The 26904-nt window shown below is 39.2% G+C and overlaps 1 protein-coding gene across 2 annotated transcripts in view; it reads left to right on the forward strand.

Annotated features, from left to right (window-relative positions):
* Positions 1 to 26904, forward strand: part of STAG2 (stromal antigen 2) — a 3222550-nt gene that overhangs the window by 2378590 nt on the left and 817056 nt on the right. For both annotated transcript variants that reach the window (XM_044057319.1, XM_044057321.1), the window contains exons 20-21: positions 9924 to 10011; positions 10105 to 10185. In XM_044057319.1, coding sequence (XP_043913254.1) covers positions 9924 to 10011; positions 10105 to 10185 — 169 coding nt within the window. The remainder of the gene's footprint in view (positions 1 to 9923; positions 10012 to 10104; positions 10186 to 26904) is intronic.

Raw genomic sequence — 26904 nt, forward strand, 5'->3', positions numbered from 1 at the left:
AGTCACAGACGGACTTGCAGCAATGAAGTTCTGAGGATGGTACGCCTGAACATCACCTTTATGCCCTACCCTACGCAAGGAGTGTGCAGGTCATGTGCAGCGTACCTTAAGGTGATGGTCGACTTTGATAAACTGGCCAGACGGTGGGCTTCACGGCAGGGAAATCCCCATTTGTAAGGAAAACTACAGCGGTGAATTTAAGGACATCATTGGATACAGCAACAGTTTCTTACCATTATTTTTGTTTACATATAATGTTTATGGTTTCTTTTTTGGCAAACAGGATCTGAGGTAATGGAAAGGTGCATTCTGGGAAGGGAGGGGTTCCTGAGAGCTTGTTCGAAGGCCACAGGCTTTTGTACAAGGCCAAGAGAGATCCCAGGGATTGAATCTGACCCATACGGAAGAGTAAAGGTGGAGATGGACAAAACACATGGAATGTTATGATAAGTACATAACTTCTTTTTCACCTAGTCTGTTGAACAAAACCATGAGTGGAGTAGCACAGTTAAGTGTCCTTAATGGATTTATTTCTCTCCTTTCCATATAAATCGTAGTATAATTAAGCATTAAGTTTTGCATTTCGGTTTGAAGTTGTGTGTTTTTTTTTTTTTTTTTTTATGCAGCACTGTTACTTGTTGACTATCAACCCCTCCAGGCCAATCCTGCTATTCATTCCCCATTACTGGATTGATGGTTGGCAGAGAGGCACCATCATTTAGACAGCCATCTGGGTGGTTTGAGAGATTTTCACTTCAGCCTTGCTTTCCTTGTGAATGCTTGTGTCACAGATGGGATTGTCCACACCAGTTATCCCACACTTCAGCAAGAGATATTGCCAGCAGGCAGCTCCTCCCCCTTCCCTCCAGCACATTAATCCCCCCCCCCCTAGTCTCCACTACGACCTTCTCAAATGAGCTACCATGTTAAGTGCTTTATGATATTTTAGTAAGTCCAGTTTTCCTTTCTTTTTCCTCCATTAGAATGAGGGGGAGATGTATTTTTTTTTTTCCTGCAAAAGTTGATTTGTTTTGGCAAAAAACAGTGCTGACACTGTGGGCGCCACGAATTTCTGTAGACAAGTTTGTGCGCGTTTTGGAAAGATGGGCTTGTTCAGACAGGTGGATGGGGCACAAGTGCCCTATTTGCAGCAAACCATATTAAAACAGAACGTGGTAATAAAGGTTTTGATAAAATTTGTCAGAAGTTTTCAGTTAAAAGGAAAAAAGGGGGAAACAAAGGGAAAAAAAAGCTATTCTATTCAGGTGATTGGTATTAACTGCTCTTATTAGTTAAAGCCTACGTGTAAAACATGAACTTCTTGATAAAGAAGAAAAATAGCTCTATATCTAAGCCAGAAGCAAATGAATATTTTTGAGATGAATATTTAATATTACTGTATAAAGTCTCGGCAGTGGTGGTGCTGCGGTAGCGTTGTCACCTCACAGTAAGATGTTGTTCTGTTCGATTCTCAACTAGAGCGTCTTCTGTGTGGAGACGTGCGTGAATGGGCGTACCTTTGTTGAAGGTTGTGCGTCAGGGCTGGCATCTCGTCACGTTAAAATCTACTGCCAATCATTAGCGGACCGGAGTTCCACTGTGGCGACCCCTAACAGGGAAAAGCCGAAAGACACAACTGTCATAAAGTCTCACTATATATATATATATATATATATATATATATATATATATATATATATATATATATATATATATATATATAGTACACTTCACATAATCGACTACGGAAATCTCGAATTTCGTATGGTCGAGACCATATGATCGAGATTTCAGTAAATCGAATATGTGTAGTGTTGAAAAATAAAAGTTTACCTACCTTAATACATTGCGTACACACAGAGGCAAGGATTCTTGTACGCTCTGTGTGTACGTAATGTTTTATTTTTTGTGTGGTGTTGACAGGAAATGAGAAATCTCCGCTTTTGCTTCGCATACAGCGCAAGACGGAGATTTCCATTTCCCACTGTAGCGATGTTGGAGTTGGTATATTTAAGTAGGGGGGTGTGGGGGGCACAGCCCCCATAGTGCAGGGCAAAGCCCCTGCAAGAGCGAAGTTTCTTTTTTTTTTTTTTTTCGTTTCATTTCAGAAGTTCGAGTTTACAAAACTCGATGTTTTGGTTTCGGTTATTTGAAGTTCGAGATTTTGTAAATTCGAGCTTCTGAAGTGAATCCATATATATTTTTATATATATATATATATATATATATATATATATATATATATATATATATATATATATATATAGATATATAGATATACACTTAAAAAGTACTTGAAGTGTGTTTTGACTTACAAGGACTCATAATTGCTTTGTATACAAATGCAAACTGGTGCGAAAGCATAACATTTACTTGCAATACCCAAGTTTGACTATTTGGTGGTGGTATTACATCAAGCATGTATATATGTAGAAAAAGACGCATATGAACTCCACTACATGGGTTTTCTGTTTACGCCTTATTTCAGTGTAAAAAATAGTAAGTGCTTTAACAGAATAATTACTTAAGAGCTTTTTTCTAATGCTGGACTCCTACCTATTTACAGTCGCTGATACAGACTTAATTAATTTCTTCATTATGCATCGTCTTGATGAAAACATGTACTGTTTTAGAAAAGGACTGATCGAGGCCAAATATTTTTTTTCTTTTTACATGTATTTTACTTCGACAGTTACATAAAACTAAGCTTCTTTTATCTTTGATTGGATTGACATAAGCTATTTGTATAAAAGTGGGGGTACAGCTGCTGGTTATACTATGTTATGATTCACTGGAGACAGTCTGACACTTTTTGCTGTGTACAAACAAGAAATATGCAGAGTAACCTATGGCAATGACTGCTGTCTTATTTACAGTAATCTGAATATAAGCTATGTTTTTTAATGCAAGCAGTTAACATCAAGTAGAATTGTATAACATTGTGTACTGCTATTCAGCTCTTTAAGTTGAGTACCTCCTGCCTAAGTTTTTTCCACTTTTACCATAGAGGTTTCATTTTGGTGAAAACATTCCATACACATTTCTAATGGGCTTGCAGTTTATTGCCATAAGGTTATACCCTCAACCAATCTAACTTATCTGACATAGACAATTTTGTATGTCATATTCTTTGCAATTTATTTGAGACCTAATTGTACACTGGCCCTGTTTATGGTACGTTTCATTGACAGTACCTTCAGTGCTGTACAATCCCTGATACTTTTTTTTTTTTTGCTGTTCTGGCTTCTCGTAATGTATATTTGTAAAGATGGAAAACAATAGAAATTGATTATTCCTGTTATATTCTGTGATATCTACCTCAGCCTATCTGTAAAGCAGGGTTTGGGTAGCACCTGTTACTGCGCATCTAGGAGATCAATATTCATTAAAACCATACACAGTAACCTATGCCTCTAAAAATAGTCATATTTGCATAGGAATAAAACTAATATTTTTTGGTAATTTTAATCTTTTTTTATTAGCAGATTTATAGAAAGTTATAATTCGGGCCCTCAGTGGTTACTATTTACAGTTAATGTATTCAGTATTTCAGTTAACTTTAAAATGTACTGAGAATGTCTCTTTTCACAGTCTCGATACAACCCACTTTAATCTGGATATATAGACTAGCCTAAGGAGTCTATTAAAATGTGTGTTAATTCTAACGCTATGTTTGCTATGAATTAATGCTTATAGGATTTACATTACAGAAGTTACATTTATTCCGATTGCTGTAACACTTAAATATATGAGCAGGTTTGCTGTTATCAAGACCTTTGAAAAGTGACAGACTAAATTTGAGACCTGCCTCCTGAAATTAAAGCTCAAAATTAATGTATCTGCAGCTCAAGTTTACACTTACAATGTTAGTAGAAGTCCTGGTATAGCTTAAATACTGATGAGGGCTTACTTACCTCTGTACTGAACTTTAGTTCATATAATTGATCCGAAGACATTCAGAGCTTGGATTCATTCTTGAGCAATTGATAAAATTCACAGTCTCAATTCAGCATCTGAAATTTATATCAAATTGGACTATGACTGTATTATGCATGATAGTTTTGTCCTGATAGATAATGTAACTATTCCTACAGTTTTTGAACTGAACTTTCGGGTTTTATTTTATTGATACCACCTAGTTGCTTTTTATGTGAACTATTTAAGACACTGTACAATAGTTAATTTACACTAGTCTGTTGATTCTCAATGGATCAACTGGATTCTATATGTTTTGGGTAGTCCGCTATATAAGAGTCTTAGTGGATTTATGTGAATCATTTACAAATATGGAGGATGGTATGGGAACCTTTTCTGCAAAAAGTTTCTGTCATCAAACAGGACAAAACTGAAGGTGCCTGTTCTATGTGTTATACCTCAACGAATGAGTATAATTACGTACATTTCTGTATTAAAAGTAAGAATTCTTTTTGTCGAAGAAACAAACTTTCACTTGAGTTAATAGAGTAACATGTTTGTGTCTGGCAATGCTGTTGCAATGCTAGTCATTACTATTGGTATTGCTTACTTTTACCATTACCTGTGAACTGAGATGTTAAAATATGAGGCCTTGTACAAGATAAATCATCTATAATCATTGGCTCATTTGGGTTTTTAGGAGTATATGCATTTATATATATTGAATTTAATTTGCTCTTATAATACGCTTTAATTGGAAAATTTTGCTGATATATATTTCCATATGTTGTCATTGCATTCTAACTCAAAAATGGTATAGAGGTTGACAGATAACCTTAAAGAGGAAACCAAAAGCTAGACTCTCTCAATTTTCATTCATGTTCATTTGATTTCTGATATGGTAACACAATCTCATACTGTCATCATTTTAGCTGTCTTGCATATGATTTGATAACACTGTATAGATACTAACACTGTTTATGGTGACCTGAAGAATAATGGTATCTATTCAATATATTGTGTGTAAATATTACGATATATAGGATGCATATATCATTGTTTTATTTCAGAAATGAAAATTTTTTGTTCCTGAGTAGTGGTGGGGGATTAACAGTTAGTGAGAGGGTGGTTAATGTAAACAGGTCTTCTGTTTAAGTTGGGAGCCTCTTTGCACTCCATGAAAGGGGTAAGGGTTCATAGTTTTTTAGTTTCATTGTATATAGTTAGCATTTGTTCTCATTCGGTGTCTAGATTTTTTTAAAAATTGATAGTTGTTTCACTCTTAGCTCTTGTTAAATCTGTGATCCAATCTTAATATTTTTGGAATAACAATTGTTCATATAATTAATATATCACTGATCATCGCCCAAGTAAGCCCAAACATTATCTATGTTGATCTTAAAATGTCTATCAATTAATATCAATCAGTTAAATAGTTGCAAGAGGGGAAGTTTATATAAATATCTGAAATGTTTTAATCCTAATGTATTTCTGCAAGAAATGCATCTTTTAAGGAATGAAATAGAGACTTGGTAATAAAAAATATTCAGTGTTATCCAGCTCTCATCATCATCATAAAAAAGGGGTGTTACAAGTACTATGGAACAATTCTTAACCGTACACTAAAATAATAGATGCATGTAATGATGACAAAGGTATGTTTTCTACTGTTACTTTGGAACTTAATAGGATAATTTATACCGTAACATGGTTAGGATTCCTGGAATTTGTATTCATACAATTAAACAACACTTAAACCAAATAGTACAATTATGCAATGGAATTATAATTTTAGCAGGAGATTTTAATTGAATAGTTAATGAAAAAGATTCAACTGCTCTTAGTAAGAGAGGAGTATCATTATCAACAAAAAAACTTAACTGAATTTGCTGACACACAGCTCATTAGAGACATCAATGATTTTGCTGATTCAGACTTTTTTATATACATTTCTCTAAAAGACACTGTACATATTCCAGAATTGATAGGGTTTATGTCTCAAATCTAAGTAAAGTTAACGTACATTCATGCCCATTATCAGATCATAATGCAGTATCTTTTGAATTATTGATTAACTCAAGCTATTGTATTCAGCCTACTTAACCACTTTATCAGATTTTAAAGATTTAATTGCATCTGAAACAAATAAAATTATCACACTTAATAGTACTGAAGATACAGCAGACATATATGTCTGGGATGCTTTAAAAGAATACCTTTATGGGAAAATAAGTTGGTATATTAAAAAGTATTGGGATAAGGAATCAAACACTCTAAGAAAAAAATGATGAGCTAAAATTGCATTATCAAATAAAATCAAGTTTGAAGAAATTAATAATTTGAATAGTAAATATTTTGACATTTTGAATCATAAGACCAAGATTAGTCTAGAGTGGTTTAAATTCATAGTTTTCTGCTAACCCTAAGTCATTAAATAACCTGGCCATCAAGACCAAGAGACTTTGTAAACTTTACCATATTAAAGAGATCTATTCAGAAAAAAAAGTAAGGTAATGGAAATAGATATTTTAATGGAATTCAAAGAATATTTCAATAAAATTAATTAGTGGTCCATTACATTAGATTCTAAAGATATTGTAAGATCTTTCAGTAAAAAATACATTACAAAGAAACAGAACTACAGATTAATGCTCTAGATAAACCAGTTTCATTGTCAGAAATCAAACGCCAAATTAATACCTTAAAACAAAACAAGGCTCCGAGTAATGATGGAATTATCCTGGAAAAATATAAAATAATACCCAAAGAAGCTTTGATTTTACTACACCAAGTTTTTTCTCAGTGTCAAGATTGTCAATATACCCCCCTCTTGGAAATACACCCTTTTGTCCCCTATATTGAAGACAAAGATCCTTCTAGATTTTCCTCATATAGACCAATCTCTCTGTTGAACGTAGACTATAAACTATTTGTATATTTATGCAAGTAGATTGAAGAAATTCCTTCCATTTCTAGTTGATGAAGATCAAACAGGATTTATCCATAATAGAAATACATACGACAGTATCAAGAGAGTACTAACAGTTGTAGACTATGCTTTTAACTTGAAACATTTAACTCTTCTAAGTTTGGATGTAAACTATGCTTTTGATTCAGTTAGTTGGGATTACCTTTTTATACATTAGAAACATTTAATTTTTCCAATAAAGTTATACAACGTATAACACATCTTTATAATGGATGTCGGGCATATATAAAGATTGGTTCTTGTATCTCTCAAAACATGCTAATAAACAGAGGAAAGGATGTCCCCTTTCACCTTTACTCTTTACCCTCCTTGTGGAACCTCTAGCCAACCATATAAGGATGAACCCAGACATGTAGAGGGTTTTAGTTTGAATTCTGAAATATCCAAAGTACAACTATTTACTGACAACATCCTCCTTACTATTAATGGAACAAATGAATTGTTACAAACTATCTTTGATGTTATGGAATTTTTTCAAAATAAATCTGGTCTAATTTTCAATGATCACAAAACAAAAATACTTTCCATTAATTCAAACGCTAACGTTGGGATCAGAAATGTAACTTTGGAATTATATTAACTAATGTAAATGAAATAAATTGCAATAATTGCATTTCTTCTATAAGAAATCTAATCAAATGGAATCAACTTCTATTTACAATGGATGAGGAACTTTTGATTATTAAAGTTATCATTTTTACCCAAGATACTCTATATTATACAATCCACTTCATTAATGCCACCAAAAGCATTGACAAAAGAATTCAATGCAATGATTTTGAAATTTTTGTGGAGTCCAGATAAACCCAAAGTAGCTCTTAGACATCATATGAGAGATTGGCCCTTCGGAGGAATATAGTTGCCCGATATATAAATATATTCTATTATCTTCTGTGGTCAAGACTTTCTCTCTAGTAACTAATGACTATTATTCAGCTAGATGGAAAATATTCCAAGAATGAAAGGTCTAATTCTAACAAACTCTTAATATTGAATAATCCATTTATCTGGGTTTTTAAAAAAATATTTTATGCAAAATAAACTTCCAAGCAATTTTCCCTATTACATGAAAAAACTTATTAAAGGCTTTCCTTGTTTCCTATTGCCTACATAAAATATGTTATTCCCTATTACCTACATAAAATATGTTGTTCCCACCTCTCCTTTTTCTGAAATTATCTTGCTCAAGGACAAGTCTTATTTTTTTGTTCTCAGTTTTTAGGAGATAAATTAATCCCTTTCGATTATCTAACAAAATACAACCTAAATAAAAACTTATGGTTACAGCTCCAATCATATAGACAATTCATGACAGATAAAATCAACTCTGTTCCACTAAGCTCAAGAACACCAGTACCTTAACTAATAAATGTTTTGACCATGCTCACTCGTAAAGATACATTTAAGGAATGTAAGCTTTCAATAATTTATAGAATAATCAACAAGGAAACAAAAAGTATATTGGATGATTACTGGAATTACTTCATATTAACTAATAACCTACCTTCTGATAAGAAAATAATTCTGGAATCATCCAGACAGACTACATCTTCACTTAAATGGAAATTATACTCATGGAAATTTATGAACAGAGTTTTTTATACACCCCATAAATTAGTCTTGAAGAATGAAGAAGAAGAAGAATGTATTGTGTTGGAAATCTAAGTTGGAGACCAAAGCAGATTGGTCACATATGTTCTATGATTGTGTAGCTCTGGAACAGTATTGGAATAATAATACATTTCTTCAATCCCTTTTTTCTGATAAATTTGTTTTATCTAAATCTTTGATTTTGTTTAATACCCCGATTCCTAAATGTATCAGACAAATTAAGTATCTATTGTCTATTTTGACTGTAACTAGAAAAATCATAACCAGAATTTGGAAATCTGAATCTCTTCCCCCCCTTTATTCACAGAATTCAAGAAGGTTATTGCTGAACTATGTCAATTGGAACTGATGACTATTTAATCAATAAGTATTAGAACATCCAATTTTTATAATCTGTGGTTTAATTTAAAAACTTTATTAGATAAAAACTTACAAAGTATTTAATGGTGCTTTTAATTGCTTTTTAGTGGGCATGTTAAATAATTTTATTAGACACTGATTAAATACTTTAAATTTATTTGTATACTTTTTTGTTTTAACACAATTTCTGTGATGTATTTCTGTTTGAAATTTGTATTGTTAAAAATTCAATAAAAATTGTTAAAAATTTTTTTCAGTTATGAAATGAGGTTACAACATACCCCTTAACCTCTTAGTGCAAGGAATCTAGATAAAGCCAGAAATAATGGGGGGAGGGGTCAAAGGGCCAAAAATAGGGACAGATTTTAAATATTGCTCTTTTAAACTTATAAAGTTGCTGGAATAATAGGTTTTGCATTATTGTGTATTTTCTGAAGGATATGAATTCTGAAACTCAAATGTTTTAGTGTTTAGTATTATTTAGGGACTTCAGTCGTCAATGATTTGCCAGAAAACCACAGATTTTGATCAACAAGCCAAAAATATGAGGCAAAAATCTGGGCGTTGTGCAAAAATCTGAACAGTTGAGAGGTGTGGGTTAGAGTTACACAGTTTAGTATAGGTAAGATTGTTTTACGTTTGTGTAAGTTGATCAGTTAAGGTATGAGAAACATGGACGCACAATAAGAATACTGATTTTTTGAGATTTCACTTGAGTAATGCATTTTTGGCAAGCATATGCATAGAGTTAAGACTTTGTATAAATGCAGAATTGTATACATAGTTTCAATCAGAAAGATATCCTTGTATCCATATTTCTAGTCCTATTTTGAAGATGCTTTCTGTAAAGCCAATACATGATTCTGTGCTGCTGTACAAACTTTTGTGTCCTATGCAATGTCGAATGCTTAATTTTTGGTACTTGTAGATTAATTTTATTCCTCTTGTTTGCAAATTGTTTGTAAAACATTTGCAAAGAAATTAATTAGAATCCTTACTTTTTGGTATTCATATATGTTTTTTCTCCCCTTCCCCCATCCACCCACAGTGCACATGATCTGTCAAGGTGGGACTTGTTTGGTAGCAATTATAAGTTGTTGAAGACTGGTATTGAAAATGGAGATATGCCAGAGCAGGTACGTATACAAATAGTTCTGCATTTATTTAGTACAAGTTTGATTTACTATCACCTTTATAGTGTTTCTTCAATTTTACTTTTTTTTTTTCAGATCGTCATTCATGCATTGCAGTGCACTCATTATGTCATTCTTTGGCAGCTAGCAAAAATTTCTGAAAGTGGCTACACAAAGGTGAGAAGTGAAACCAGTTCATTGCTAGATATGATTTCTTTAAGCTAAAGTGGATTTGACAGCAATACACAGAAAAGGGTGCATTTTCATTCTTATCGGCTACAGCAGACTCCTTATCCGGTCTCGCTGGGACTGGACCTTGGGCTAGATAAACAAATGGCTGGTTAATCAGATAAAGAATACAAAATAGCATTTCTAGGTTATAAATCAGCTAGAATAACAGGGTTGGTTGGTATGCATTTTTCTAAAGATTGTGAAGTGTAAAACTCAAATATTTGTCATTATTTAGCCTGGCAAAGGTGGAGTTGTTGTTCTCTGTTTGTTGGTAGGGCTATGGCAGAAATGTTATGGCCAGTTAAAGGGAGGTCTGATAAGGGGGAGTCTACTGTATATTCAGGTCTGGCAAATGTAATATCACTACCTTTTTATTTCATATGGGAAGCATAGAGTCTTGCAGGTAGCAGTGCATTATTGTGGGATTGGTGGGTCAGTAAGTACTTTGTATGAAGTTTTGTGATAGTTTGCTAATGTACAGTGGTATCAGGACCAAAGTGCTTTACATTTTATGTGCTATCAGTTCTCATGGCATATGGGAACAGATGTCTTGATGCACCTATCCGTAAGGGGCTAGAATTAGAGTACGTGTAGCATTTGGTGCCAGGTTATTTGGAGCAATGCAGCATTTGTAGTCATCAAGAAAGTGTATAGAGAAGAGTTGGGATTTTGTACTGTTTTTTGAGAGTGAGAGGGTTCAAAGTGTGTGTTTAAAGGAGATGTTTTTTGCTTGTTGGTTGGATTTTACTGCATAGGTAGTGATCTTGGTTAAGGCAGCACAGGGATGGGAAGAGTTTGTAAGAACAGGATTAGGAAAATAGTCACCCCTAATTGTGAGTGAATAATTTAATTAAAGGAAATAGTTTGAATAAAACTGAAGAATTAGAGCATACTTGTGTAGGTATGTCAGTTTATAAAAGGTAGTTGCCTATAATAAGTATATTTGTTTTGATAGGGAGCCTTGATCTGACTTGGATAATTAATATGCTCAGAGGGGAACATGGATGAGAAAACTTGCAGTTGACTGTGATATGGTAAGCCATTTCACTGAGAGTTAACTGGGTCTCTAAATTACAATACGATTTCTTGTATGAGAAAAATAGATAAGACCCCACACCACCATGTAGATCTGAGCAAATGGTAGGTGCTGAAAGCTGGTAAGCAGGGAGTGCCGTATTTGCTTTGGGATCAAATTTCTGTAACTGCATAAATATGTATGTCTTCAAAGTAGAGGAGTGCCTCAAGCTCAAGATGTTTTGCTTGCTTTTCAGGCTGTAGCACTGAGCAGTATTGCGTTGTCTGAATAAGTATTTACTAAATGGGTATGTCTATGAGCTGGACATTGCATACAAAATGCAGTACAGGAGCAGGAAACATGCAAGTCAGAATGCAAACACTAAGAGAAGATGTGTATAGCCCATCTTTTGCAAAGTAGGAAGGTCTTTTAAAAGTCTCATCTCGGACAGATAGTGCTGGATTGAACTAGTCAGTTGCTTGAAACTGTTTCTATTTTTGAACTTTGACATTATTAATTTTATTTGTTTTTTTATTTGTTTTGGGGGTTTTTTTTGCAATCTCTGCCTCCAGTGTCTCTCGATCATTAGTTCCCTGCACTGCCAATTAACCAGATTGTTGTTCATTATAAATGCAAGAGTCAGTCAGGAGGGCTGTTAGCTGTTGGGGTGGTTCAAGGTTTTTTCACCTCTGTTGCATGCAAAAGTTGGGACGTAGGGTAGGGTGCAGTGGGCTGATGGCATAGACTGTCCCCACACTGCTGCAAAGATCATTTCTTCCAAGTAGCCCTGTCCCACCAGACATAAATAATGAGCTCTGCTCTGCCACTGGATTAGCACCACATACTACCTACCACCTTCCTTGTGAGAGGTGATTGAGCTAAAACCCTTCACTCCTCCCCTTCTGTGCTAGGATCCACCTGTTCTTGGACTGCTAATAAAACCCCAGCAGACTGTGTTGCAGTAGGAAATCAGTCCCCTGCATCATGGTATTAGGCAACTTGGGCGTCATTCCTGTTGATGGTAGAATACTACTCAGCATCATTGACTTTCCTTCCTTGGAGCTAAAGAAAGAGAGTTCTGTAGTGTCATTTGTAGCTCCTCCAGGTTAGAGTCTAAAGTCACGCACTTCATCAGGAGCAGTCCACAAGGTCATGCTCATGTGGAGGACAGTGAAAGTCTTGCCTCACCTTGTAATGTCCCTAATTTTAAAACCAGAGAGGCAGCTTACTTTTCCGTGTCCAGTGTTCTCTCTAGCTATGGCATTTCCAGTAACAAGAACTTTCTGACCCAGTAACAAGAACTTTCTGACACTCTGTAGTTTGTCATTTGTAATAAAGGCATGTGAGGAAGTTGGCGTGAGTAATTAGGTGGCTGATAATTGTTGCTTAAATGTTTGAGAAACTTTGGAAGATTTGACAACCTTAGCATATCTATATGGTGTTTTGTTGCTGTTTACTGATGCATCTTCTTTTGTCTGCTCCCATTAGGGGTCGCCACAGTGGATCATCTGTTTTCATTTCTTCCTGTCCTCTGCATCTTGCACTGTCACACCAGCTACCTGCATGTCCTCTCTCACCACAGCCATAAACCTTACCTTAGGCCTTCCTCTTTTCCTGTTACCTGGCAGTTTCATCCTTAGCATCTTTTTCCCAATATACTCTGCATCCCTCCTCAGCACATGTCCAAACCAACGTTATCTTGCCTCTCTGGCTGTCTACAACCCTTCCAACCTGGGCTGACCCTCTGATATACTTATTCCTAATCCTATCCACCCTTGTCACACCCAGTGCAAATCTTAACATCTTTAACTCTGCCACGTCCAGCTTTGACTCCTGCCTTTTTGTCAGTGCCACTGTCTCCAACCCATATAACATAGCTGGTCTCACTACCCTCTTGTAGACCTTCCCTTTCACTCTTACTGGTACTCATCTGTCACAAATAACTCCTGACACTCTTCTCCACCCACTCCATCCTGCCTGTACTCTCTTCTTCACCTCTCTTCCACACTCACCATTACTCTGAACTGTTGATCCCAAGTATTTAAACTCATCCACTTTCGCCAGCTCTACTCCCTGCATCCTCACCATTCCTCTATCCTCCCTCTCATTCACACACGTGTTCTGTCTTCGTTCTGTTGACCTTCATTCCTCTTCTCTCTCGAGCATATCTCCACCTAACCAGGGTCTCCTCCACCTGTTCCCTACTCTCTCACTACAGCTCACAATGTCATCTGCAAATATCACAGTCCACGGGGACTCCTGTCTGATCTTGTCTGTCAATCTGTCCGTCACCATTGCAAATAAGAAAGGGATCAGAGCTGATCCTAGATGTAATCCCACCTCCACCTTAAACGCATCCGTCACTCCCACCGCAGAACTCACCGCTGTCACACTACTCTTGTACATATCCTGTACCACTCTTACATACTTCTCTAACACTCCCGACTTCCTCATACAATACCACAACTCCTCTCTAGGCACCCTGTCGTATGCTTTCTCTAAGTCCACAAAGACACAATGCAACTCCTTCTGACCTTCTCTGTACTTCTCCATCAACACTCACAGAGCAAACATCGCATCTGTAGTGCTCTTTCCTGGCATGAAACCATACTGCTGATCACTAATCATCACCTCCCTTCTTAACCTAGCTTCCACTACTCTTTCCCATAACTTCATGGTGTGACTGATCAATTTAATCCCTCTGTAGTTACTACAGCTCTGCACATCACCCTTATTCTTAAAAAATCGGTACCAAAACACTTTTTCTCCATTCTTCAGGCATCCTCTCACTCTCCAATATTTCATTAAACAATCTAGTTAAAATCTCCACTGCCATTTCACCTAAACACATCCATGCTTCCACAGGTATGTCATCTGGACCAACACCCTTTCCATTCTTCATCCTCTTCATAGCTATCCTTACTTCCTGTTTGCTAATCCACTGCACTTCATGATTCACTATCCTCACATCATCCAACCTTCTCTCCCTGTCATTCTCTTCATTCATCAGCCCCTCAAAGTACTCTTTCCATCTGCACAAGAGACACTCCTCGCTTGTGAGTATGTTTCCCTCATTTTCCTTTATCACCTTTACCTGCTGCACATCTTTCCTAGCTTGGTCCCTCTGTCTAGCCAATCGGTACAGGTCCTTTTCTCCCTCCTTAGTGTTCAACTTTTCATACAACTCTTCATACGCCTTTTCCTTAGCCTTGTTGCTGTTAAAAGACAAGTCTCCCCAAGTTATTTATTTATATTTTTTTTGTTAGAAATTGCAGTGATCCTGAGACAAAGTTCATTAAACATGAGGTATTTGCTAACCTACTTTAAAACTCGTAGGGCTAGCACACTGGCAGGGGAGAAGAGGTTATGAGCAAGCTGCCAGTGCGTAATGAATAGGAGTCATGCTGGTTTTACTGGAGGAATTAAACAAGGGTTCCAAAGAATGAGAAGCAGTTGTAATAAGTCCTGTGGGTGCTGTTAGTGTTTGTCTGACAAGCGATGCAGGCAGCTAGGGATTAAGATCCTTCTGTTGCTTCTTTCAGTAACAAAATGTTAGGCACTAATCCCAAGATGGTTCTTGAGAAGTGGGTCACAGGCTCTCTGGCAGTCAGTGGTGTCAGTATCATGACCTTTCTTTTTTTATATTTATTATACCAAATGTGTAATATGCTTCCTCCCTTTTTTTTTTCTGACCTACTTGATAGTATTTCATTCCTTTTTTTTCCGTACTTGTGTACTTTATTAGTGTACCATTGTTGGTAGTTCCTTTTCTGTTTTTTTTTTTTTTTACCACTGTTGGTATTGTCTACCTAAAAGTTTCTTCCCCCTTTTTCCCTTTTACCAAAAAAAAAAAAAAATTTTTTTTATACATTTCTTTACTGTTATATGCGAGTATGGAAGAGAAACCCTCTAGTTTCAAGAAATGTATGGCCTGCAGCCACAAAATTATATTACCTGATGCACATGCTAAATACATTTATTGTCTAGGCCATTCACATTTTGATGCCAATTGCGATATCTGTAAAGGTTTTAAACCCTAGGGCTGTTATTGACAGGTGAAATAAGTTGATACTCAGAAGCTTGCTGCTTCTAAGTCCTCTGCTTCTACCACATATTCTGGGGCTCAAAACCCCATCAGTTCAGAGAAAAAAAAAACTCCAGGAAGCATTCTTCAGTGCCATCCACTTCCTCAGCTCCGGGTTCAGAACCTCCGAAGAAAATACCTAAAACTTTGGATCCTAGCTCCTCGAATCCAGTGATCAGAAAAGACAAGTGTTACTCTAGACCTTCCTCCATATGTAGCATCTTAAAAGCTTGCCTGAAAGCCGATACAGACAGAATGATGAAATTTCTCTCGACACAAATACAAATGGGTGTTCTCCTGGCTCCGACCCCATCGGGTCCAGAAGCCCTTTTTCATACAGCCTTCCCCTTGTTTACTTGTTCCTCCTTCGATCTGAGCTGTGGTTTTGGTGGTGGTGTATCCAAAGATTCCATAGTCATTCTTATCGGATCCAAAAATACTGGTTATCTTTGACTCCGGTGGGGTCTTTGAGTGCACCTGCTCTGAGGCACTTAGAGCCAGATGACTCTTGAAGCCATAGTGTCGGCGCTGGGTCCAAGAGGTTGGAATTGACTCCAAAGTTGTCAGAACGATTACTTCCTCTCAGAGCCTTGGTGTTAGGTCAGCTCAGATTTCCTCCTAGAGTATTTTACTTTTGGGGAGGAAGGATCTTTCAACTTGTAAGCATGTTCTTTTGGAGCAGTCTGTCCCCAAGGCACTTGACATTTGAGGTAGTGGTGAGAGCATACTCTATCCCTAGAGCTCGAACTTCACCTTGTGTGGCTCCAACCACCTTAGCCAGTTTGTCTCTGCATCTTGAGCCTCAACCATTCTTGCCACAAGGACAGCCAGACCAAGCTAGTCTCCAGGATATCCAACAGGGTATAATGATTTCTTCCGACACCATCCCAGAACACCCCACTGAAGAGGTTCCCAGGAAGAAGTGCAAAAGGGGGCACTTGGACTCTTCTCATGAGTCTGTCACAGAAGATATTGACTTTGATGAGGAGGAATACTTTCCAAGATCACCACATGAAAGACATGTCAAGCATAGGGCTGGTTTCGTCTCCCGACAAACCTTCTCAAGAAGAGTCTGTATTCCTTGAGGAATGTGTTGCAGGCCCGTCTGCCTCCTGGGTGGCTCTGCAAGCTGATACGCTCATTGATGTGGTTTCTTGGCGAGCATGGAAGGAACTGGTTACCATTGAACCATTCTCCAAAAGACTAGACAGGATCCTCTCAACACCAAAGGACAGATATTTCTGGAGTAAAGGAGTACCGGTTGATGCCATGGTCATAGTGGCTGCCACCAAGAAGGAACTAGCAGAACAAGGTTTCTCTGTCCATCCCCCTAACAGGGAGCCTAGAGCAATGGATAGATTTAGAAGGCATGTTTATGCTTTAACGACCTCTGTCACTGAACTGTCTGGCATACTTTACGAGACTCCAGAGGGATTTGCTAAAAACTCTGTAAATCCCTGTCTGGAACTATATGCTCAGAGCCAGAGAACACTGTTGCTTTTCACTTGGCTACCCTCCAGTGCATTTCCAATTCATCCATGAGGCTTATCTCTCTCTCATTAGAAGGTTCCTCACGGGCATCAGCTTCAGGCATTTCCATTGGACAGCACACCTGGATGCACTTGTGAGACTTCATTGAACACTTCAAAGCATCCTTTGTCAATGGCCCTTTTGACGGATAATTTTTTTTTCATCCCCAAAGTGAAGGACACACACTGTATGTGTGAGCAGGAAGTTGAAACCTTGTCTGCTGTGTAGGCACACTTTTTTTTACCTCTCAATGAACCTTTTCTAGGCGTCAACGAGTTGGTTGAAAAATATGGTTCCAAGAAATCCCAGAGTCCTTTCCAAGATCTATGTGGAGAAAGTTCCCCTAGGCAGAGGGGTGAAATTTAATGGAAGACACCATCCTTGCAGAAGAGGGGGTCCTCAAAGTCAAGGATCTAGCGATACTTTCTCTGACTGATCTTGCCAGTGCTCCTGAAAGAGACCCTAACTGTCCTTCTCTGGAGGCAGTGTGGTTTGCTTATCCCTGCACCAGAGAGCCTGGCTAGAAATTACAAAAGATTCATGGGTGCAGAGGATAATATCCAAAGGTTATATCATACCTTTTTGCCATACACCTCAATTGGTCTCAAAGAAATACCCAGATGTTCCACCCAGTCAGTGAGGAACAGCAGCCCTAGAAATAAACTACTAGAAGAGTCCTTCAGGAGGTCCCCCAGACCAGAAAGAATCTGGAACTTATTCAGGGTTCTTTTTAGTGCCAATGAAAACTGGGAACTGGAGACCAATTTTGATTTTCAGCAACTTAAATCAGTCAGTTCAATGCACAAAGTTCCAGGTGGTCACAGTTCAATCCATTATACCTTTTTCTTCACAAGGACTATTGGATGTGCTTGATAGATCTTCTGGAAGCATACAGTCATATAAAAATGAACAGGCAATCCAGAGGGTACGTACGCTTCCAGTTGGAAGCCAGTCATTAGTAGTTCAGAGCTCTGCCCTTTGGTCTTATCATAGCTCCCAGGGTGGTTGCCAAGTTACATGGCAGTAGTAACAGCTCACTTGAGACTGCAGGCCTTCTGGATATTTTCATATCTAGACAACTGGCTCATTTCTGCTTTGACCAGGCATCAACTGATAAGGGCAAGAGATCAGATTCTCCAGACTTGCTGTCTTCTGGAAATAACCGTAAACTACGAAAAGTCACAACTAAAACCAACTCGGAGTCTAGAATTCATAGCAGCGATACTTAACACAGTCAAACATAGCTTCACCCTCAAGAGTTCAGAACATAAGATCACATGTCAGAAAGATAAGCTGCAGTACCAAGATTTCAGCTCCACCTGGTCCTTCAAGCTCTGGGTTCAGTGGCAGTAGCATTAGTACATTTAGCCAGATTTTACATGAGAATTCTTCAGTGGATACTAGCCACACAGTGGTCAATACCTCACCATCCCATGTCTTATCAGATGCATATCACTCAGACATGCAAGGGAAATCTCAGGTGGTGGATTCTTTGATCAGATCAGGTTCTACAAGGCCCGTCTGTTTATTCCTTCTCAGCCCAAGGCCTAAGTGACCATGGATGCTTCCCAGCTTGGAGGGAAGTGTGCCATTTTCTGGGGAAAACAGTCCAAGGCACTTGGTCCCCCTGAAGAGGCCAACTTGCACATCAGTGTTCTAGAGATGAGAGCAGTGCTTTTAGTGTTGTAGGTCTTCCAGAATGTTCTCCCTTTGGGGACTGTTGCAGTTCAGGCAGACATGTCAGTAGTTTGGTACTTCAACAAGCAGAGAGGGACCAGATTCTACCCCTTGTGTCGGGAAGCTTTCAGTGTGGCAGTGAGCAGTCTCATCCAACCACTTACTCATAGCAATACATTCTGGGCAAATCCAGTGTGATAGCAGACAAACTGAGCAGGTGCATTCTTCTACCTCACGAATGGTCCCTCAACATTAGTGGGGCCAGCCTTGCGGTGCTCTTTTTGCCATCACTGTAAACAACAAATGCAGCACCTACTTTGCCCAAATTACCCCACAGGGGGAGTTACCGAGGGATGCTGTACTTGATGATTGGCACCCCAGTTTATTCTGTGCTTTTCCACCCATACTCCTAATTCCGAAATTCCTTCAGAAAGCTTCTATGTTGAAGAGCAAAGGCATCCTCATTGCACCTTACTGGCCTTAACAAATGTGGTTCCCCTTCCTTTGGCCTCACTTGCTTCACCAAACTTGGATTCTGGATCCAGCTCCAGACCTCTTGTCTCACCTGACAGGCATGATTCATCCAAACATAACCAACCTCAGGGTTTGACTGTCTGGCTTCTCCAGTTCCATTAATAGCCAGACAGCATATGCTGTCTTCACCTGTTTGTCAAATACTTTTATCTTCCCATAAGCCTTCTACCAGAAAGCTCTATTCCAGTAAATGAAAGAGGTGTGTTCACTGGGCTCATCTAAATAATACCGAACCCTTTTCAGCCACCATACATAGCATTCTTGAATTTTTGTCCTGTCTTTTTAAAAGGGGGTTTAGTTCATCGACCATTAAAATTCATTTAGCGGCCATATTTGATGGGTCTTTTGTCGCCACTCGTAAATTAAGCACAGCCTTCTTAAAAGGTACTCTTCTTTTAAGACCCCCTTTATAGAGATGCTTGCTATACTCCTTCATGGGACCTCAATTTGGTACTGCAGGCTCTTACTAAATCTTCCTTCTAACCAGCAGCTACTTGTGACCTTAAATATTTTTCCTGGAAGACTCTTTCTGGTGGCTGTTACCTCTGCCAGACGAATTTCTGAGATTCAAGGCTATGGATTATAAAAAGGATTTTAAAAAGTTTGGTATTAATAGATCATGTGACTTTTGGCAGGTGTGGTTACCTGTTGGGGGAAGGTATTTAGATGACTGTTCATACTGTTTTTTGTCTGAACAAGTACAGGCATTGACCTGTACGAAAGTGCTAACCTTACTTCATTAAAATACTGAATTTATTTTTCTGTCGGGAGTGTCCTTTGTCCATTGCCTTTGTGTTTCTTTCTTCACTAGTTTGTTTTATTTGGTATAACAGTTTTTTTCATGGCAATGGACATTGCTTCTGGCACTCCTCTGTTTCCCGATGAAACATTGGATTTGAGTTTCATGCTGGATACTTATTGCCCTCGGCAAGAAGGTGGATGACTTGGCTGCTATTGTGGCCAGCAGTACTTCTAACGCTCTTGTATCTAACAACAATTTGGAAAATCGCCCACCTTCCCCTTCAGCCTCAACATGTTCTGGTTCGCAAAACCCAGGTCACGGTGAGGAAAATTCCAATGTGCAAGGTGGTCCCATGGATGTCACAACCAGTACAAAGACTTGAACCAGAATGGTGGTAATGGACAAACTTTACAAACCCTTTCGAACACTGTATTATCTGATAACCTCCAACATTGGTTGTGACCTATGTCAGACTTGAACTCCGCTCTGTTGCTAATAATGCTGTTCTTACTGACACAGCTTCCATCAGTATTTCTAATAGACTAAAGAGTTTGGATTCCAAGTCTTTTAAATTAAAGAAACTGCAATTCGAGGTAGTCTTATTTTCGTGAATGCATTCACAGGAATATTGTACCTGAAGGATTGAGGACCTGTTGTTACCCCATAGATATTGTACCTGATTCTCCTTTCCATGAATAATTATTGAAATTATTTAACATGCAGGGCTTGCAACTCATGGAATGTTTCATTACTTAATTTCATAATGAGCAAGTTAGAGTCCTTGAAAACGAAATACATGCAATAGATGCTGCTGTTAAAATTGATCAGGACTTTATTAGGTACAAGTACAACTGCAAGCATATTTTCTTCAGTACTGACACTCAGCTAATTAAATTTAGATATGCCAAAATCAAAAAGATGAGTAGAGATGAAATGAAGCAGATTCCAAGGGAACCGCTTATCTGCGCCCTCCAGGCTCTCAGCAGTGGGCAGGGCTTTCATCTACTGTCATTTCAGATGAGGGAACTGTTCATGATGCAGGGACCGGCCGATTGTTATGACATTTCATGCCATAACCTGGCTGTTGAGCAAGCCAGCACTTCCATCAGCTACAGAGGGCACCCATCGCAGCAAGAGGCTGCAAAACAGTAGAAACAACTTTAATGCTGCTAATTCCACTCACAATGGCTCCCATTTACATTCCGACTGCTTAGATAGTGCAAAGAATTTTCGGAGGGACTCCAGCAGTGCCCAGGGGAATCCAACTCGCCAGAACAACAAGAAAAGTAACCGGAGGAACCAACGACAAGCACGATGATAATCTGCAGCCTATCCACCTCATTTGGTGAGTGTTTGCTCACTAAAGCAATTATATAAGTCAGCTCTAAAAAATTAAAAGCACTACACCCTCACAAACTCCCCTTGAGTACCTTGTTCCCCAATGGCCCTTTTTTTCAATTATAAAGGAATTCCCAATACTATTCTAGCATGTCCAAAGGTCAGTTGTCAATCTCCTCTCCGGTCCAGGTGGTGAATCTGGGAATCTTGAGGCAATGTTACAACTGCCTCCTGTACACAGACAACCCTCTCCTCCTCCCAACAAATTCCAACACATGTGAGAGATGCAACCATATAGCCAAACTGGAGGCTAAGCTCTCTCAACTCAGTACTGGCGTAACCAGTCAGGAGGAGAAGGAAGCCACACTCACTACAATTCAGTCTCACATAGACTTACTACGACAACAAACCAAACACATAAACACACAAAAACATACTCGGAGGCTCTAAATAAAAATCTGCCTAAGCAGCAGAGACCTCCAAAGCAGACACCCAAGCAACTACTACCCCAAAACAAAACACGTGCAACACATAGCTCACAAAGCCAGTGTGCCGAACAGTCACAGCCCTTAAGGCTAAACAACACACCTGATACACTTGTAATAGGCGACTCTATCGTCAGGCACACTGACGTCCCGCTCACCAGGCTGAACAAGGAGAAGGTCACGGTAAGCTGCCTGTCGGGCGCTAGGATCCGCCACATAACACAAGCACTCAGGTCACTCCAAAGCAAGTACAAATATGACTCGGTCATTGTCCATGCTGGTGTGAATGACCTGAGACATACCTCCCTGGACTACATGAAAAGAGACATAGAGGAGCTCTCGGAGCATGTAGCCCAGGCCGGTATGACCCTGACCTTGAGTAGCATCTTACCCTCACCAAGAATGATGCCACAATATGAAGACAAGATGATCAGTTTCAACAATTGGCTTAAGTGTTGGTGTCATTCAAAGGGGATCCAATGCCTGTCAGCCTGGGATGACATGCTCGACAAGCCACGATGCTTCGCTAGGGACGGCTTGCACCTGTCACCCCTGGGCTTTCGGATATTGGCTAAGGCTCTTGCTACCCCCATAGTGCCTTTTTTAGGCAAGGTTCAAAAGACAAACCCACCTCCATAGGTATCACAAGGGATAAGAAACTAAGAGTAATGCTACTCAACGCCAGAAGTCTAAACCTCAAGATGCACCACTCGAAACTCTCCTTAGCATGGAGAACATCGATATCTGTGCAGTAACAGAAACCTGGTTCAAGGCTCCCGAGAGCACCCAAGCACTACCAGGTTATACCTCATACCATGCTTTTCGGCCCCAAAACTTGGACCGAACCACAAAAGGAGGGGGAGTATCAATATTCGTCAAAGATACCCACACCTCCAGGTTGGTGGCACAGCACGAAGCATCAGAGACTATCCATGTGCAACTAACTGTGGGTAAAACTGCCTTCCAGTTTATAGCCTGCTACAGACCACCCTCCCAAACACAGGAACCCCACTTGGCCTTCCTCAGAATACTGGAAAATATGAAGGTCTCTCCAAACACCATTATATTGGGCGACTTCAACTACCCAAACATAGACTGGGAGCATTACTCTAGTTCCAACACCCTAGCCCAAAGGTTCCTAGAATTTATAAACTCAAATGCTATGGAACAACTTGTTACCACTCCCACAAGAGGGGAAAACATACTGGACCTGATCATCACCAACATGGGGACACTATGCTCCAGACCAGAAGTGTATCCCTCACTGGTAAGATCAGACCATAAACTAATCTCACTGGATATTCACATCCCGACCCCACCCGCTGCCCAGAAAACCACAGTGAAAAACTTCTCTAAAGCAAATTTCACACGCCTCAAAACAGATGCGAAATCCTTCAAAGCCCCCGGGCCTGTGGAAAATACGGCCCAGACCGCAGAATCTTTTATAAACGCATTCTATGAATACCTTCAGGAATGCATGGATCATGCAATCCCAAATAAAACCAAGACCCGATCCTCCAAAGGCAGACGTCCTGTCTGGTGGACCCCAGCCATAAACAAACTATACAATAGAAGGAGGAAGCTACTACATGATAGAGCAAAATCCCAAAAAGGGAAGGCATCTCTGATCAGTATTAGCAAAAAACTACGGGCAGTCATAAAATCGTCTAAGGCCAGCTTTGAGAGAAAAATTGCACAGGACACGAAGGATAATCACAAGGCTTTCTTTAGTTATGTTAGGAACCTGGGTGGGAATTCCCAGATATGCTCAGAATTAGTCCAAAATGACAAAAAATACACCGAGCCCACAGACATTGCCAACATCCTAGCTGACAGGTTCAGTGCAAACTCCCCCCCCCCCCTCCCCACCAAAAGGGCAAATATCTATCCCAACAGAGTGCTGCCCCCCTGACATCTCAGATGCTCAGGTAAGAGCCGCCCTCTCCAAAGCAAAAAACAACAGCATCAGTGGGACAATATGGTGTCCCGTGCTGCGTCCTACATGAACTCCAAGAAGAGCTAAACCCAAACATAAACCTACTGTTCAGTCTTAGCCTTACTACAGGATATGTACCCAAAGAGTGGCGTACAGCAACAGTGGTCCCTCTCCACAAAGGTGGTGCCTCAACGGATCCTGGAAACTATCGCCCCATAAGCCTGACTAGCTTGGGTCTGCAAAGCTATGGAAAGGGTCATCATGGACCTCATAAATAAAGATATTGGGGACCTACAGACACTGGATCCTACCCAGTTTGGCTTTAAGGGCAGATCCTGCCTCTTAAACCTGGTCAATTTCTTTGAAACAGTCACCAAGGCCATTGACTAGGGGAAGGTGGTCCACACAGCCTACCTGGACCTCGCAAAAGCCTTCGATACAATATCCCACTCAGGCATTATAGATAAGCTCACCAGCTTAAATATAAACCCGTATGTCACTAGATGGGTTGCAAACTGGCTCAAGGACAGAACCCACATGGTTAGAATTGCTGGAGCCATGTCAGACTCCAAACCAGTTACAAGTGGCGTCCCACAAGACTCAGTCCTGGGACCTCCTTGTTCGGTATATATTTCTCGGCGGTACAGGCCAACACGGAAGGACTGTGGCTGACCAAGTTTGCAGATGACTGCAAACTGGGTGCCGTAATCAACTCTCCAGCTGACACAAGCATCCTCCAAAAGGGCCTCATAGAAACAGACAACTGGTGCCAGAGCCATGGCCTCAAGCTAAACGCCAAAAAGTGTATAGTCATCCCCTTTGGCAAAAACAAAGTGCCCACAAATTACCACATAGGTGGTAATCCATTAAGTACAGACGAAGTCATTAGGGACCTGGGGACCCAAGTTGATAGCAATCTCTCATTTGACAACCATGTGACCAAAGTGGTTAGAAAAACATTTTATATAGCCCACCTAATCATGAAGGGATTCACATCTAGATCAGGGGAGGTCATCGAGCCTCTTTACTCATCCCTCATCAGGCCCATAATTGAGTACAATGCCCCTTTTGGGATGTACCTTACCAGACACCTGCAGCAACTGGAAAGACCCCAAAAGTACCTCACCAAGAGGATCAAAGGGCTCAAACAGATGCCATATGCTGCCCGGTTAAAGAAACGCCAGCTCTACTCAGTGGCATACCGCCTGCACAGAGGCGATCTGTGCCTGACGTATAAAGCCATGTCGAACACGGAATTAATGGACATGCTGTACCTCAGAAAATCAAAATCCCATCGAGCTATGCGCTCGAGAGACTTGAACCTCAGCACTGAAATAAATAGGACATGCTGGAGGGACAGATTCATAACCCAGAGGCTCCCTTCACTCTGGAATAAAATCCCAGTCCAGGTTAGGCAGAGTCCCACATTGACCCTCTTCAAGAGGAATCTTGATGAGTGGATGGGAGATCGTAGGTTTACCCCGGCTATCACTTCTGTGTCACTGTTAGACAGAGGCACAGTATACTAACCTCAAAAAAAGGCATAGCAAAATTAATTTAAAATGGGTGGCGAAAGCCAAACACACTCTGGCTAGGCTTATAAATGCCCTAGGGCAGATAGCCTAGTATGAACCTATGAACCTATTATGTGGGCAATAATTCACCTATTGACTTTTGTGGACAGGACTGTAACTTGAACATTGTGTTTAATAGTACTAATGATGTCAAGGTATTCAATTATTCTAATTTTCTCGTTAGTACTGAGTTGGCTGATGTGTTGGCAAGGGGCTTAACCTTTGTACCTTCCCAGGAATATTGACCTGGCCAAAACTATTATAGATTTGCAATTGTTCACGAGGAAACTCAATTTAAAATTAGTTTTGGGCATGCACGATGACCATGATTATATGGTAAGGAATATGTTTCAAGTAAATAGTACTTTCAATCATATATTGCATCCTACTTTAATGGCTTTTGAGCGTATTTGTGAGTTTGATTTGAGAAATTTGGGACTGTTTAGGAATGGCCCAGATAGTAATAATTTAAGTAGTGATGAAAGAATGTTATTAACAGAGTTGATTAATAGTAATTTGAGGATGATACAACCAAGCAAGGATATGGGGTATCACTATCATGGATAATAGTTTGTACAAGGAGAAAATTACTTTACTCCTGGATACTGCCCATTGTAAACCTGTTTCTTTGAACGAACTTCATGGTGCATACAGAAAAATCAGATGATTCCGAAATTATTTATTTATAGAAGCATGTATTTTGGCTGATATTTTTAACTTACTCCTGCACCACAAATTCCTGTCATTTTCGGAATTCCCAGGATACATAAAGACTTGTGTACAACCCACTCCTATGGACCAATAGTCAACGGACGTAATTCCATCACATATCTCATGGCTAAATTTATTGATAGCATACTCTGTTTTCTAGTGAATGAATCCTAGGTATGTAATGATTCCTGGTCCTTTTTAGCCAATGTGAATGAACTGGCATTTATGGGAAACTATAATTTTGCCACTGTTGATGTGAAAGATTTATACACACTGATCTCACATCACATAACCTAGGCATAGACTGGGTAAGCCAGCTACTTGTAGGTAACGGTATTGACAGTGATGCGCTATATTTTGTTCAGGAATTTCTAGACTTAATACTCACGACCAACTTTTTTCTGTTTGATTCCTACTATGTGCAAATAGAAGGGGTTGCTATGGGATCACCATGTTGGGCCAGTTTCTCTAATCTAGCGATGGTTTTCTGGGAGAGAGTATATGTTGAGGAATAACCCTTTCACGGAATTTATTCACTTCTATACCTTGTTACCTGGATGATATTTTTATCACCTTGAAAGGCAATGAGAATCTTTATGCAACTTATTGATTATATGAATAATGCCACTGAGTTCCTAAGGTTTACCAGTGATTTCCAGAGGGAAGTATTTCTTATTTGGATATATGTTTGAGTAAGGATGATACAGACAACGTTATGTTGCCACTATATTTAGAAAGGAAACTTAATCCAGTTCTTTTCTACATTTTTCTAGTTCTCATCCAAGACACCAGAAGAAATCAGTTGTCAAAGGACAACTTGTCTGAGCAGCTAGAATGGTTTCAGATTTTGATGACTTTTTAGTGGAATGTCAATTTTTAAAGGACATGTTCTTGAAACGTGGGTACCCACAGGCATTATTGGATGATATATTGAATGAAGTAACTTCTAAAATGTCCACAGTTTTTTTTTTTCAAACAATCTTGAGTGATTCCTTATTAGACCAAGTATTGTTATATAACTAGTGGTTCACGTACAACT

The sequence above is a fragment of the Protopterus annectens genome, chromosome 15.part0, assembly GCF_019279795.1.
Source record: "Protopterus annectens isolate FY-2018-M chromosome 15.part0, PAN1.0, whole genome shotgun sequence".
Classification (NCBI taxonomy): domain Eukaryota; kingdom Metazoa; phylum Chordata; order Ceratodontiformes; family Protopteridae; genus Protopterus; species Protopterus annectens.